We start from the raw sequence: 15,838 nt of genomic DNA on the forward strand, positions 1-15,838 counted from the left end.
CCCCTTCCTGCTCCAGGGCCAGGTTGAGGATGGGGCGGCCATGGTGGGGAACACTGTCTTCCTTCCAAGATGGCTGCGTCCAGGCCCTGGAACCTTCCAGAACCATCCTCCGTCCTGGCCATGGCTGAGCAGCTGGGGATGCTGCCTCTGGCCACCTCCAGGGGACCTGCGGGGGCCTGTCCCTAGCACATCCCGTTACCCCGCAAGAAGGGTGACGGGGCGAGGAGCAGGAGGCACCGCGTGCCTGGTCACTGTCCCCAGCGCCAGCTATAGGTGCTTGTCCAAGACCTGCTTCAGGTGGCGGCCTGAGCCGCAGGGCAGGCTGGGAACGCAGCACCCCTCAGGGGCCGGGCCAGGAGCTACACTGGGAGGTGACAGTCACATCCTGCCTGCTGGGGCAGCCACCCTCAGCCCCTGCACTGTGAGCCCAGGGCTCCTGCGTCCCCCTTGTCAGAAGCCGGAATCTGAGCGTCCTGGTTCCAGAGTTGGCTGGACACCAGGGTTCTCAGCCAGCAGCCCAGGGCCGCGGGTTGGGCCCTTGGTGGTGGCGTTGGCCCGTGGAGCAGGCCCGTCCTGCCGCGGCCTGGGACGGAGGCTGGGAGGGAGCGCCAGCCTCCCCAGGTGGGAGTAGCTATTACCGCCTCCCGGGCGGCTGCGGCGGGCGGGGCTGCGAGCCGGCCCTCCCCCTGGCGAGGAAGCTGATACCCATCTGGGTGGGAGGGGACGCAGGTGGAGAAGGAGTTCCAGCTGCGGCGCTGATGGTATCTGTTGTCAAAAGCCCAGACGTCACACCAGGTTAGCGCCGGGTGCCCATTATAACACGTGTCATTAGGAGAAGGGGCATGATTAAGGCCGAGTGGGTCCAGGCGGCTCCTCCCGGCTCCCTCCTGGCCAGGACTGGCCCTGACATGGAGGTCAGTGCAAACCCTGGTCCGGCTGTCAGGACCGCCTCATGGGGACTCTGGGCACCGGAGGGACCCGGTGAAGGGGGCAGACCAAGCCCTGTCCTCGAGAGCCCTGGGGGACAGAGGGACCAACAGTAAATAGGAAACAGAATACACCAGGACTGGGGGACGCAGGGGAGAGGGTGAGGCAGGTGCAGGCAGCAGGGACCACGTGGCTGAGAAAGGGGCCTGCCACGCACGACGGGCTCCACCCACCGCTCCTGGCCCCCGTCGCAGGCCCAGGGAACCTCTGAGAGCCGCTGGATGCCCAGGGAGCCCAGGACCGCGGCACCAGGCCCGCACGGGGAGGAGGTCACAGTGGGGACCAACGGCCAGGGCCAGGAGGACTCTAAACAGAGAAGGGACAGGCCCCCAGCACGGGCTGCCTGGGCAGAGCAGGGTGGAGCAGGGGACCCACGGGCAGGCCTCTGCAGCCGTCCCAGCAGGAGCGGCCGGGGCTCTGTCAGACGTGGAGGTGGAGGGGCCTGCGGCCTCAGAGCTGGTACGGGCAGCGCCCACAGGACTTCCCGCCCGGTCACTGGACTTGAGGCAAGAGACGGGCAAGGGCAGCCCAAGGTCTGGCAGAGGGTGACAGGGGACCAGGCTGGGTCCCCTGTGGCCCCCAACCTAGCATCCCACAGTCAGGGTCAGGCAAGGAGAGCCAGAAGCTGGCCCCACCCAGGCCTGGCAGGAAGGGGCACCGGGGCCTGGCCACAGGATGTCACAACCCTGAATAATTTCTCCGCTGCATTTTGCAACGGGTCCCTTTATCAACAGGCACAGGGAGAAGGATTTTGCAACGCCGCCGTGGGTAGCCGTGGCCAGCACCAGGGGCGCCAGGCCAGGCCGTGGACATCGTCCCCATAGGACTGGATCTGGAGTGGGTCGTTGCAGGTGGCAGGGCCTCAGAGCACACAGCGGCCCAGTCTCAGCCTCCCCTTGGCTGGTGACCTTGAGCAAGTGGCCCTCTCTGGCCCTCAGCTTTTTCTCCAGAAAAAAGTGCGATTAAAGGACCTTTCAAAAGTGATTTTAATAATGTGACCACGGTCAACCCTGTTGGGCACCTGCGTGTGCCTGGCCCGTGGGCAGGTCCCCTGTGCACTCCTCACTGTCCACACGTCAGCGGGTCAACTGAGGTTTCCTGTGTTACAAGTGGGGAAACTGAGGCTGGGACAGAAGACGTGGCCGTCCAGGTCAGCTGGCCTGTCAGGGTGGACCAGGGGCTGGGCCCCGGGCCTGTGGGCCCTCAGGCCCTGCACCCCACTGCTGGGCAGTCTCTGAGGCGTCCTCCCTGTGAAGTGAGGACCAGGAGCTGAGGAAAGTCAGCCTGCCTCCCGCACGGCCGACGCCCAGCCCGGGAACACTGGGACCCAGCGGCCATTGCTGCTAGCCCTTGGCACACAGAGTCCCCGTCCCACCTCCCAGCCCCTCCTGGCCTGGGGCGACGCATGCACACAGGCTCCAGTCTGCCACTACCACTGTGACCTGGGCACGTGCCTGCTGTCCCCTGAGGCCCAAGCTCCCACCCACCATGCAGGGCTGTCCACAGGTCACAGGAGGCCACCAGGCCCATGGTGATCTCCCTGAGGGGCGCCACTTGGCAGAGGGGGACACCACGGCCCAGGCTGGAGAAGGGACACGCCCAGGTGGGGTTGCTGGTCTTGCCTGAGGGGGCGCCTGCAGCCAAGGCCCTGCCCCCAGACCCCGCTGGCCTCCCTCCTGGCTGTCAGACCAGCCGTCTGTCCTGTCTCTGGGCCTCTCTGGCTGTGGGCTGCCTCTTCCTACAGCCCTCCTGGCCCCCGTTCCCTCCGGGCTCCGTAAATATTGACCCAGGTGAAGGTGTCTGGCCGCCTGGATTGTTAGACCCCTGCCCAGCCCCCCTCCCCTCACACCCGCCACCCATGGGCTCCCCAGAGACGGAGGACAGGAGGGACAGGAGGACAGGGGGACGGAGATCCAAAGCCCTGGGGACACTCAAAGCGCCTGGGTTCAGGGGGCCTGCAGCTGTAGCCAGCTGTCCTCCTCCTTGGCCAGGGTAGGCTCTGCCCACTGAGCCCAGAAGCCGATGCTGATTGGCCCAAGTCAAACATGGCCCTCTCCCTCCCCTTGCAGCGATTGGCTGAGGCTAGACATGGAATGTAGGTGTGGTCGGTGGAGGAGAAGCTGCCCAGGCTCCTTGGAACAGGTTTCTCCTTTGGAGGGCCTTTTCCTGCCTTAGCTTCAGCAGTGTGAGGACGAGATGGCAGGTGCTTTGGCAGCCATCATGCAGCTCTGAGGAGCCTGAGTGGAGATTGTAGAATCAGGAGCCCTAACAGCAGTGCCTCCAACTCACCCCACTGTTTGTTCACTCATTCAACAAATATTTACTGAACCCCCACTGTGTGCCAAGCCCCGTGATGCGCACTGGGAACACAGCAGAGCGTGTCAACACCATCCCTGCCTGACGTTCTGGAGTGGGGGTCGGGCTTCAACCCAGCACTCATCTGGCCACCGCGGAGACATGGCCACCGTGAGGGCTGCCAGAGAGATCCCCGCAGACGGGACCAGAGCAGGGGCGGGGAGTGGTGGGAAGGGACGTTCTGGGGACGTGTCTGGGCTCAGGTTGCTCAGAAGCAGATGTCCCAGAGCAGAGGCTGGGGTGCGCGTGATTCATGAGGACATGCCCCGGGAGAGAGGGAGCGAGGGGAGCAGGGCAGGGCAGGGCTGGACGCGGCCTCGCGGAGCCCACGGTGGAGGATCTGGAGTGTGGCGGGACGGGGAGGCTGCGCTCCCGTGCCCCTGACTCATGGGTGCTGGGCTGTGTCCCGTCTGCGCCTGGGGGTGGGAGGACCTCCCAGGTGAGGAGGTGCCTGTCTGCAGAGGCAGTTGCCCCAGAGGGACTCCCGCTGCGGGGCCCTAGCAGCCAGCCCGGGTGGGTCCCCGCAGCACCCCGAGGGAGAGTCCCTGGTCTGAGCCTGGGCGCTGGCTGGGAGAGAAGGGAGGAGGGCTTCCCGGCAGAGGCGGCAGCAGAGGCAAAGGCCCTGGACCAGGCGGGAGCAGGAAATGCAGAAAGAACCCCAGGAAGTCCCGCAGGTTGAGGGTGGGGGAGGGAGACAGGAGGGGGACGGGGACACCGTGATGGGCACCTACAGGTGGCGAGGGGGTCAGTCTGTTCCCAAGGGGTGGGAGTCAGGGAGGTCAGAGGGCAGCGCAGGGTCACGATCCAGCCTGCGTGTCGCAAGGTCAGCTGGCAGCTGGTGGAGAGGAGGCTGGGACCTGGAGGCTGCGGCCCGTCCAGCGGCATCTGACCGTGGAGGACAGCACGAGGTGGGTGGGGTGACATGGCTGCCCGGCTGAGAGCACCCCTGACACAGGTTCCCGCGACCTGGGAGCCCATGGCCCCTTCCCCACGGGGAGGACCCGGCCTGGTGGGCTGTGCCCTGGAAGCAGCTCCAGCCAGGGACACTCGTGGACCTCAGGCCCTCGGGTCCTAGGCCGGGTCTGCCGTCCCCTCCCTCTGCAGGCCGGCCTCTTGGTGGAGTCCTCGGGACACCAGGCCTGCCTCCCCGTGGGACCTGCTGACCTGGCACCCCCACCGCTCCTCCCAGCCCTGCCCACAAGACCCGGCCCTTGGCCTTCAGACGGGGACGGTCAGCCGCGCTGGACCTCCCCCTCCCCAGCCGTCCCCTTGAGAATCAGTCACATCCAGAGGATCCCAGCCGAAGACCCCATCTCCACCAGCTCCTCCACCCCCGTGGGTGGCCGACTGTGCCACCTGGAGGCCAGCGGCCTGCCAAGGCCACCCAGCAGGTCCCTGGCGCAGGTGCCTCCCCAGTCCTGGGCACTGTCTTGCAGGACACCTAGGTTCCCTGATTCGGTGGCCACGGCCAGCCAAGAGATGATTGCAACCAGATTCTGGCCAGTGATTCATGACCACGTCTCAGCCAGGTCACCCCGTGGGGCTGAGGACACAGAGAGGACCTTGTGAGGCAACACTGGGAGGGACGGGCTGGGGACCCGGGTCAGTGGGTCCCTCCCAGGAGGAACCCATGCTGCAAATGGCTCGAGCTGCTTCCATAGTGCTTGCTGGCAGAGGTCCCTGGGGACACGGCAGTGATGAGTGACCTGGTGTCTGTCCTCGGGGAGCCCCATGAGAAGGCCAGCATCCGTATCAATGTGGAACACCATGAAGTGGACAGGATGCTCACGGAGAAGGGCAGGGAGGCCTGGCAGGCTGGAGTGGAGGCTGATGCCTAGGGCAGAATTCTGGGAGGATCGGGAGAAGAACACGGAGGCACAGCACATGCAAAGGTCCTGAGGTGGCCGAGCCTGCTGTGTTCCTGCAATGCAAATGGGGGGGGGGGTGGAGACAGGGAGGGCCAGCTTGATGAGGCAGGAGCAAGAGCAGATCCCCAGCCCCTGGCTGAGGCGAGGAGCCAGGAGTTTAGCTTAAAGCCATGGGTGGGGGGGCTTCAAAGGCAGGGGATGGGATGGACCTGATCAGAGTGGAGTCCAGGGCCCCTTTGGGCTTCTCCCACACTGACCTGGGGGCCCGGGTGACCACAGCTCTCACTTGAGGCCCAGGCCTGTCTTCTAGATGCTAGGTGTCAGCAGGTCTGAGAGGACAAACCCAGCATCCTGGCGGCCTCATGGCTACACGCCCCCCCACCCCCCCACCCCGGGGGGACCCCAAGGGAACATTCCAGACTGCGATGATGTCAGTGCTGAGAACTAGTTAGCTCAGCTTCCCCTCAGGAATCCCCAGCTCTTCTCCAAGAAGGACCTCGGGGAGGCCACCAGCCCTGCCTCCGCAGGGAGGCTGGAGGGAGTGGAGTGAGGAGCCCGGCTCCTAGGGCTGCCCTGGCCCAGCTGGATGCCCCCAGCCCCCTGCACCCAGACGCCCATCCCAGGGGGCACCGGCCCCGCCTCCCTCCTGCTGCACCCCAGGGCCTGTCTCCCCGGCTCTGACCTGCCTGTCTCTCCCCCAAGGCTCCATCCTCTGCCCCGACCCCGGCTCAGGCCCAGCCCCTCCGCCCTCCCCTGGGCGGGGGCTGCGCTCCTGGGCCATCCCCTGGGGCGTGGGGTGGGGGCCTGCTCTCAACCTGCAGGTTCTTCCAGCTCAGCCCTGGACCGGCCCCTCCCCCTCCCCCCCACACCCTGGGCCAAGGGGGCTGCTGGAAAGGGAGGCCCCACGTGAGCCTCCCTCGCTGTCCCCCTCCGGCACCTGGGGAATCGGAGGCTCAGGCTGCCTCCCTCAGGACCACTCAGCTGACCCAGCGCTTGGCCCGGGATCCAGCCCCTGCCTCGGGCTCCTGCGGAGGCCACCGGGTCTGGAGTCCTTCCTGATCCCTGATCTCTGCACGTCTCCGTTCTAACCCAGGACTGAGAGGACGGTCCTCTGCGCCTTCCCCCAAGTGGCCCAGAGCTCTTGTCCCACAGGAACATTCTTCCCCACTGCAGGGCCGCCTGGTCCCCCGCCTGGTCCCCTGCCTGGTCCCCTGCCTGGTCCCCCTGCCTGGTCCCCTGCCTGGTCCCCTGCCTGGTCCTCTGCCTTGTCTCCCCACCTTGTCCCCCTGCCTGGACCCCCACCTGAACCCCCACCTTGTCCCCCTGCCTGGTCCCCTGCCTGGTCCTCCTGCCTCCACACCTGCCCCAGCCCCCTCGCTCACCGCCACCCCGGTGGTCCCCGGTCTGTTTCCACACAGTGTCACAGCGATCCTGGCCCCAACAACTTCACGATGCACAGGCGCACACCCCCAGGTGGCCATTGCGGGACCGAGGAGCCCTCTCGGTGGCCCGCAGTCAGGAGGACGGAGCTGCAGGTCTCTGGGCTTCGAGCTGCAAAGCCCCAAAGTGGGCCTCCCTGGGGGAGCCCCGGCCTCTGCGTTGGAGGAAGGAGGACTCCTGGGGCAGCGGCCGTGGCCAGTGGCTGAAGGGTCCAGCTGGGCGTCCTGCTCCACTCCCAGAGCCCAGGGTCAGGGCTGGGCCCCTTGCCCTCGGCCTCTGAGGCTATGGGGAGCCGGGGGACGAGACGGAGCCTGGTGACAAACGCAGCCTCGAGGGAGCAGAAACCCAACAGAAGCCAAGAGAAAGGCCAGGTGGGGGCCAGGGCGGGCACAGGGCGGGGGGACGTCCCCTGGGGACCTGCTCCACCTCCCGGCCCGGACAGCCCAGCCCAGCCTGCCTCACTCGACCCCTGCCCCAGGGCAGGACTTGGGAAAATACCCAAGGCCTGGAGGGAGCTGTCCTGCAGGCCAGCACTGTCCCAGGGCCGTCCACTGGCTCCTCTCAAGGACTCTGCGACCTCCGCACTTATTTTTCTTCTTCAGAAAGTGCCAGGCCCGTTGCTGCTGATAAACGGGCCTCTGCTGCGCCTCCCGGGCTCCCAGGGAACCCAGCTGACCCGGGGCCCGTGGGCTCTGGGAAGGGGTGAGTCGGTCTGGGGTCTGTCCCCGCTGCTTCCAGTGCCCGACATCTGTTTTGCTGGGCACTGGGCATGTGGCGTCCCCACCCAGACAAGAGGGCTTCGCAGGGTACAGCACAAGTCCCTCAGACGTGGTGCCAAGAGTCCCCTGGGGGTGAGACAAACAAGGCTCCTCTGAGGTGCGAATGAAAGCCCCGGGCAATGCCGGACACTCCAGCCCAGGGTCAGAGCCAGCAGGGAGGACAGCGACACCGTACCAGGTCCCCGGCAGCTCCGTGTCCAGGACCAAAACCTGGGGTCGACCGAACGTCCCCAACAGCACATGGCTGAGGCATGTTCTCACAGGAAGGCTGACCGTGGTGGTTTAAAAAAAGTCCACACCATGAGCACAGCCTGCGATTCCCCGACTCAGGAGGCTGAGGCAGGAGGATCCCAAGTTCAAGGCCAGCCTCAGCAACTTAAGAGCCCTCGGGGACTTAGGGAGATCTTGTCTCTAAATATGAAAAATAAAATTCCTGGGGTTGCAGGTGGGTGGCTAAATGCCCGCCTTCTCCCTCCAGCGTCGCAGGGAGACAGAGAGGAGAGAGGCGCATCCTCGTGTCACCTCAGATTTTAGGCAGATGTCACGACTGGCTGAAGGGATCAGAGCCTCTCGTCTGCCAGCCCTCAGGACAGCGGCGTCCCAAGACCCGCAGAGTCCTCCCGGGAAGCCCAGCTGGCCCGCCCGGCGCCCAGCACTGGTTCCCAGGTGCCAACAGCCTCCGGTGGCTACAGAGAGGCCCAGCTGCTCTGTGCCCACCTGGTACCGCCCCAGTGAGTCCAGAGTCCAAAGAAGATTCTTTTTCAGAGAAAAAAAGAAGGAGACACATTTGCAAAGAAGGAAGAAACCCTAGAAAGACCGGAGCTTAGAGCCCAGACCCCACAAGGGCGCTGGACAGGGCGGGGGCGGCCGGGCCGGACCACAGGCTGACCGCAGCTTGTGGGGACGTCTCCGGGGGTGGAGAGTGGCTGCCTCGGTGACCGTCATCTGGAACTTGGGCCAAGCGGGAATCCAACAGCTCCTGGGTCCCCTGCGCCCAGTGCCCATCCTTGGTCCTCTGTTCAGAGCAGAAGTCCACCCGGGTTCATCGGCTCCCCGGGCCCTGCTGTCCCCTCCTCCCCACTTCCAGGGGCAGATGCAGACGAGCTGGGGCCACCAGCTCACAGGGCCACCGTCCTGCCAGGCCGGACCAGGACCTCTCCCAGGATCACTAAGAACTGCAAGGTGACAGCCACCACCCTCGACGCCCTCCCTGGCCCCTTCTGGCCCCTCCCTGCCCACCGAGAACCTCACCAACGCGGTGGCAAGCTGCGGCTCTCCGGTAACCTCCCCAGCCAGAGCCCCGTCCCGCACTTCCCTCCCCGCGGCAGCCATTGTGACAGGTAGGCGCTGGGAGGCTGCAGGGCCACGGGCTCCCCGCCACAGAAGGGGCCATCGCACGCACTGAGTGAGGCCTCCTGACCCCTCGGGGGCCGGGCACAGAGTGGGCAGCGCCCAGGCCGCACGGCCAGGTAGACCAGGGCGTAGACTGGCACCCAAGCCTGCGGGGGCTCCGAGCTCACCACTGGCCCAGGAAGAAAGGCAAAGGCCAGCGGGCAGGGGTTGGCAGCCAGCCGGCCAGGGAGGAGGCTCAGGATGGAGCTGCCCTCTACCCCACTGACCCCCTCCCCACTGGGAGCCGCCAGCTCCGGGCTGCGCCGTCTTTGCCAAGCGCTGGTTACGCCATCCCGGCCCTGGAGAGCCTCCAGAGCACAGCGGGGCAGTCAGGCGGGAGAGGCCAGGCGGGAGGAGCACTGGAGACACACTGTGGGCTCCGCACACCCTCCCGCTGTGCAACCTCAGGCAATCCACACCCCCTCTCTGAGCTTTGGAACCCCGGGGTTCTCAACTCCCAGCGCCGTCACAGTTGCCCGCACGAGGCACGGGGTCAGCTGTTCACCTCCCCATCTCCAGTCCCCCCTCCCTGCCCACCTCCTCCCCCTGTTGCTGGGCCTCTTGGGGGTCTTCGTTTTGATGGTGACATGGAGGTTCAACGTCCGAGAGGTGGCGTCCCTCCCGCACGTGGCCGGGGTGGTGGCTGTCTCTCACACGTGAACTTCACCCGATCACAGGGCCACGTTCGGGTCAGGACAGAAACTTCTCAGCAACCCAGACGGCTGCTCCCTGCCCTTTCCCGGCAATGACCCCTTGGCCACGGAGGGGACCCCTGTGGCTCCCAGACCTGCTGCCGGCTCCTGAGCCTCACTCTGGAGCTCCCGCGGGCCACCCTCGCTGTCCGCCCGCCCGACTTACCCTCTCCTTGCTGGAGGTCCTGGCTGCCCCCCGCTGGGGCTACTGTAAATGAAACTGCGGAGAGTGGCCTGCGGGCCCTTCTATGTGCGGGTCTATTCCTCGGGGCACACTGAAGGCCGGGGTTGATTTTGACATGATTTTGAACTTGCGGAAAGATGACCATGTGTCCAGGGGCCCGGGGCCTCCTCCAGCCCCACTTAGCCACCTGCCCTCTAGTCATTATCTGGAGTCAGTGTGGACGCGAGGTCACCTTCCCCCACACCTCCTGCACCACCTCCTGACCTCCGACACGGCCTGGTGGGGACAGCAGTCAGGACGTTCTATCTTTGACAATCCTGTCATCAAACCCACAGGCCCTGGTGACGTTCCACCCGGCCCGCACGGCTGTGTGGCCTGCCTGGACCCCGATCAGCCCGCTCCCCTCAGCTAGAGATGCCCTTGGCCTTGGTGCCCGGCCAGCCCTCCTGTGGCATGTCCCCTACCCCGGTGGGTGACGTGTCCTGATGGGACTCAGGTTGTGCATCTTTGCAGGGATATGATAGAGACGATCCCGTATTCCCGTGGGTCCCATCAGGTGACGCACAGCTGTGACTTCTCACTGCTGGAAATCGAGGACGGTGAGGGACGCCGCCCCACGGAGCCGGGACAGGAGGAGAGGAGCTGGCTTTGGCGACTCTCACCTCCCGGCACCTGCAGGGAGGGCTGGGCCCGGGGGAGCGGCCGCGCAGGCTGCCAAGGCCCAGGCCTGTCTCCTGGCCCGGTCCTCGCCCTGTGTCCCAGAACCTACCGCAGACGTGAGGAGCCGGAATTCGAGTCCGACCGGGCAGCAGGCCTGTGGGTGCTGGGCCCTGCCTGGTCCCGAGTAATGGGGAAGGGAGGCCACACAGGGAGCCACCCAGCCCTCAGGGCTCAGCCCCCTGCACCCTCCACACCAGCGATTTCCAACCAAGAGAGATTTTGCCCCCAAGGGGACATTTAGCAATTGGGATAACATTCTGGGTCATCACAACTGGGGAAGCTGCTCCTGGCAACTAGGGGGTGGAGACCAGAGACGCTGCCCCACACCCTGGGGCGCACAGCTCGGTCCCAGGACAGCACGATCCTACTCCAGATGCCAAGACTTCCCAGCCCCGTCCACGGCACTCACGGCCACCGGCAAGGGAGGCCCTGACTGTCTTCAGCCACCGGCTTCCCACCAGGCCCCTGGCTACGGAGGAAAGGTACCGGGGCCAGCAGCACCGGGGGCTCTGTGGCCCAGGTGGTCTGTCACTGCTCTGAATTCACGATGGTTTGGTGTGGGCACTGGAGAGGCTTCAGGACGTCACAACCTGGGAGCTGAGGTGGGGACTCGGGTGGGCCAGGAGCCAGGTGCCCCCGAGTCAGAACCGAGGGTGGCTGGACGTCTGATGAGGCGCCGGCTGTTTGCGTGGTCCCCGCCCCGCCCTGACCGGCCAGCAGAGGACAGATGAACCAGGACCTGAGTCCAACCCCGCGATACAGCCGGCGGGGACAGGCCGCAGAGCAGCCGGCCTGTGTCCTCCAAGGCACCAAGGTCACCAACGCCAAGGGAAGCCCGAGGCGCCGGCCTCACTCCTGGAGGCCGAGGAGGCGAGGCACTGGGCACCCTGTGCGTCCCAGCCGGACCCTCGGGCCGCGCCGGCCGGCGGTGAGCCTGTGTCCGGCTTCCATACTGGGCTGTAGTGACAGCGACAGATGTCCCCTGCCACGGAACCACATTTCAAAACATCATGGACGCGGGGACAACGGACAGATCGGCAGTTTATTCACAAACAACTGAGAAGAAGGTTCTCCGTGGGGTACCGCAGTTTTCCATCAGTTTGAGATCTTTTTCAAAATGATAATTAAAAAGAGAGAGCGAGAGAGAGAGCGAGCGCAAGAATTAGAACAGACCCCCCCGACGGCTGGGCAAAGCGCCCCGTGTCCCCCCAACTGAGTCCACCCAGGTCTGTCTGTCCCCTGTGGGCAGCAACATGGCAAGTTAAGTGGAGGGACAGCCGCGCGGCGGGTCGGCCTGGCCGCCGTGCCGCAGGGGGGCAGGACCTGGGCCCTGTGACAGTGACGTTGCCAGGTCAGAAGGCAGACCCGAGGCCACGCCGTCCGCTCCGTGAAGCACACACAGGGGGGCTCTGACGGTCGCCCTCGGTGTGGGGGTGGTGCGCAGGTCCCCCCGGGTGCTGGTGTCCCTTGACCTGGACGCTGGGGGGTCTGTTCCAGCAAAATCCAGGAGCCGACACCCGTGTGCCCCTCGCACACCAGGGACAGACAGACGAGGGACCCTCAGGAGGCCGGGCGTTGGCGGCTGGAGTGGGGGCAGGCTGGGGCAGTGAGCCGCGGGCTGAGGTCTCGCGGGGACGGGTGCCGACTGGGCTCTAGGACAGGAGCATGGCCAGCCCTGCACCTGGGCTCCAGGGACAGACACAGGAAAGGCCCCTCTGGACACCCCAAAGGTCAGCCGGACAAGCTGTGAGTGACCCCACCTGCACCAGAGGGCGGAGACGGGTGACCAGCCGCCCAGGGCCCTGACCCCCGCCCCAGATCCCTCCTCCACAGCCCATGACCCTGCCACCAGTTTCCCCGGAGCCTTCCTCCTCTCTGCCACCTCTGTCCCTGCCAGGGCTCCAGGGCTGGGACAGGGATCTGGTGACAAGTCAGCTATAAAAATAAAAGCTCCCGGGCCCAGCTCCCCGGCTCCAGACTCACCTCAGAGATCTCAGCTGGGCAGGCCCCGGGCAGCTGGCAAAGCCGCCTGCAGACCTGCCAGCCAGGGCCTCTGGGGAGCAGGTGGCCGGGCAGCGGTGTGGGGCCCAGGGGTCATTCAGGGTGGCGCGGGGCATCTGGCCCTCACAGCTGCCAACACGCTCCAAGCTGCAGCCGACCTTGACCCTCCCGTTCCCAAACTCAGGGCCCCTTGGTGGCTTCGACCAGGATTCGGTCAGCAGAGAAGTTCCTGTGGATTCCAGGCTCTGGTTCAAGCCGGACCTGATGCTCACTGAGACTCACTGAGAGTCACGGGGAAGACGTCTGAAGACAGGCAGGGTGTTTTCGTGGCAGGATGTCTTCTATAATTAAAAGGAATCAAAGAAATTCTTTCTCCTGAGCAAAGAGCTCATTTCTGCACTCGGGCAACGTATCCCTAAAACATCCTCAGACAAGGCAGCGCTGGGCCACTGGGGAGAAATGCAGGTCACAGAGCAGCTCACGCGGCTCCATTCCACTTTGGCGAATGTATCAGTTAGAAATAGATTCAGCTGCCAGTAACAGGAAGCCAAATGACAGGGCCTCCGTAGCAGAGATTTCTTTTTCTCCATGTAAACAAGCCCAGAGCCTGGCAGGAAAGGTCTGGGGTGGCTGTGTCCCTGACACAGAGAACTCCAGTGCCTGTTGTCTTTGGGTTTCATCACCACTCATGAAGCACGTGGCTTCTGTGCTTCCATATTTGTCTCATGGTTCAAGATGGCTCCTGCAGCTCTGGCCATCACGTCTCAGTTCCAGGTTGCAAGTAGGAAGAAGTAAGATGGGGTGCAGTAAAGAAAGAAAGCACAGCTGAGTCAGCCCCCTGTAAGGCCCTTCCCTGGAAGCCCCACCTACAGCTTCCATTTCTATCTCACTGGTCACCCCTAGCTGCAAGGGAAGCTGGGAAACGCAGTCTCTTCATAGGGTTCTTGTCCCTGAAGACGGAGAAGTCCCATTCTAAAGGAGAGAGGAGGAAGGGGTGACTGCGAATCGACCATGAAGGGAGAATGAAGACCCCGTGGGCTGTGGGCCACCACACAGGGCCCTCTGGGCAGTCCTCTGCAGGATCCCCTTTTCAAAACCTTCTGAGAAATGTTACCGTCCCTGGTTACAGACAGGGAAAAGCCGGCCCAGCAAGACACATTCACTTGCCCAGGTCACACAGCCAGGAGGGGGTGGGTTTGCAGCTGGAACCCAGGTGGCCTCTTCCAGCACGTGAGTCTTAACCCACCAAGTGGTGACAGTGGCAATGACGGTGACGGCTGCACTGCTCTAGGCACATGGTGCACATAGTGTGGATGAGCTCAGTCCTCACCGTGGCCTGAGGAGGCGGGTGCTATAGCTCTTCATTTCCTAAGCCAGGAGACAGAGGCACTGAGAGGTGGAGGAACCTACCCAGGGCCACACAGCAGAGCCGCCAGGTTCCGTCCCGGGTTCAATCCGTGGGAGCTCTTTATCTCCTTCTCCTGGTGATGCTCCACTTTCTCTGACCCCCACCACAGCCTGCTCCTCGGAACTTAAAAGATAGACAGCACCCGAGGGGGCCAGCCTCCCACCTGTCCCCAGCCCTCACCGCCCTGGCCCTGACGGCCAGCCCTGCCTGCCCTGCCGCCGGCCGGCCTCCTCCCGGGGCTGTGCCCTCTCGCCTGCAGTCAGGGCTTCCCAAAGCACTCTCCCTCTCTTGGCCGCCAGCCTCCCTGCAGGCCCCTCCTGGCCAGCCCTGCCCCTCTTCCTGCCTGGCCACCAGCTCCCCGTGGCTCCGGGCCCTGGGTCACAGGCTGTCCCCCGGCTCTCCTGGGTCGGGCAGGCCGCGCAGCACCCTTCACCCACTGCACTGCGCCCTTCCCGAGGCCGAGGGCCCGGGTCATTCCGTCAACAGACTCATCAAGGACTCTCTGGTGCCAGGCCCTGGCAGGGACACACGCGCTCCTCCTCTGAACCTCTCTCAGCCCGGCCCTGGCCTCCAAGGCCCAGCGTGAGGGCCCCGCCGCCTCGCTGTCCTCCCCGCCGCCCCACACTGCTGCCGGCTTCTCCCCTCACAGGGGCTCAGCCTGTCTCAGGGCCTTTGCACCTGCTGACCCTTCTGCCCAGATGCCCCCCAAGTACCCCGCCCAGGTGCTCTCTGCCACTGCCCCCACTCGGTTTTCTTTGAGGCCTTTGTCACAATCAGAATGCGCTGCCACCTCACGAGCTGCGCAGCTCCCAGGGCAGGGGCCGTCCTGGGCCCACAGCCCTGATACCGGGCGACCGTCGTCCTCTCCGTTCACAGGTGAGGAAGCCCAGGCCCAGACGGGCCGAGCGCCTGGCCCAAGGTCTCCAGAGGACAGGGGACGAAGTTCAGAGCGTCCATGTGGCGCGTGTGTGTGTGCCCCGGCCTTCCGTAGGGTGTAGAGTGGTCAGGGCCCGTCTGTCCCTCAGTGGGACCAGGCCAGCAGGAAGGTGGCTGAGCTAGGGACACAGAGGGACCTAGACTGGAATCCCAGCTTTGAAGATCTCTGAGCAAGAGACGCTCCAATGCTGCTGCTCGGCCCTCAGCACCCCCTAAACGGGGCCGCAGAGGACACAGAGAGCCCAGGCCCCCTAGCCCACTCTGTCCCCGGGGCTCGCAGGCCTTCCAGAGGGGCCACAGCCAGGGGACGGCCGGGGGCATCCAGATCAGCCAGCCCCAGACAGACTCGGTGGGCGAGGGGGAGGACAGAGGACAGGGAGACTGGCCGCAGGACCTTCCTGCCTCCCTCGGGGGAGTCCCCTCTCTCACTGCCCCCCCCAGCCCTTGGGGGACGCTTCCCTTGTGCCTTGGCTGCCCCGGCTGAGGAAGGGGAGATGCTGAGTCCTCCTCACGGGGCTCTCCTAAGGACCAAGGCTCGTGAAGCACACAGGGTGGCCCCTGGCGCAGAGCCAGCACTGTCCCCAGCCCCCAGCTCGGGGACAGATGCGCCTCCAGGAGAGACCTTCAGGGCCCCGTCACCCGGCCCCACTTCTCTGCCCTGGGAGTCCCTGTCCCCACCTGCCATTGCCTTGTTCCAGGTACTGAATGCTTAGTGCCCGTCTCTCCTTCATGTTGGTCACTGCAAGGCCCCTGCACCTAGTCACGGGGCTGGCACACAGCAGGTGCTCAATAAATGCTTGTCTAAATGATGAAAAATAACTGGGCAATAAGAGATGAGGACAAAATGATCCTGACAAGTCTGAGCGGGCCCCTTGGGGGCGAGGGCCACTCTGCAGTGTTGAGAGGGAGTGGCCGACTTCTGCCAGGAGCTGTGCGACTGAGACATGTCACTTCCCCTCTCTGAGCCGTTCACTTGGCAGGAAAATGCTGGTGGCAGAACCTGCAGCCTCCAAGAGGCTGAGGAGCTGAGGAGACTGCGAGAGCCCCTCACGGGAGTCTGTGCGCTGTCGCCCCTT

At 65.0% G+C, this 15,838-nt stretch overlaps 1 protein-coding gene and 1 long non-coding RNA gene across 10 annotated transcripts; one reads left to right on the forward strand and one right to left on the reverse strand.

The window, feature by feature from the left end:
- Positions 1–693: 693 nt before the first annotated feature.
- On the forward strand, positions 694–12,784 carry LOC117794855 (uncharacterized). 4 transcript variants are annotated; one of them, XR_011706801.1, is made up of 4 exons: positions 694–795; positions 1,722–7,021; positions 7,253–7,352; positions 7,908–12,784. It is a non-coding gene; the product is annotated as an uncharacterized lncRNA (long non-coding RNA). The 4 variants fall into 4 exon arrangements; XR_011706802.1 differs by having other exon boundaries at positions 701–795; positions 1,722–7,352; positions 7,908–10,165; positions 10,254–12,784; XR_011706800.1 differs by having other exon boundaries at positions 694–914; positions 1,722–7,352.
- Positions 1,956–8,822, reverse strand: LOC139704788 (tyrosine-protein phosphatase non-receptor type 23-like). 6 transcript variants are annotated; one of them, XR_011706797.1, is made up of 4 exons: positions 8,681–8,770; positions 7,605–8,444; positions 6,538–7,495; positions 1,956–6,413 (listed from the first exon to the last, which is right to left on the reverse strand). XR_011706797.1 is itself a non-coding variant. In XM_071609000.1 (4 exons), exons 1-4 carry the CDS (start codon positions 8,820–8,822, stop codon positions 2,072–2,074), a joined length of 675 nt encoding a protein of 224 aa, XP_071465101.1. In that variant the 3' UTR covers positions 1,956–2,071. The 6 variants fall into 6 exon arrangements, 3 of the variants coding, with proteins under 3 accessions (XP_071465101.1, XP_071465102.1, XP_071465100.1); XR_011706799.1 differs by having other exon boundaries at positions 1,956–5,263; positions 5,468–5,539; positions 6,593–8,444; XR_011706798.1 differs by having other exon boundaries at positions 1,956–5,263; positions 5,468–6,413; positions 6,538–8,444.
- Positions 12,785–15,838: the final 3,054 nt, after the last annotated feature.

This window comes from Marmota flaviventris, chromosome 2 (assembly GCF_047511675.1).
Source record: "Marmota flaviventris isolate mMarFla1 chromosome 2, mMarFla1.hap1, whole genome shotgun sequence".
NCBI lineage: Eukaryota > Metazoa > Chordata > Mammalia > Rodentia > Sciuridae > Marmota > Marmota flaviventris.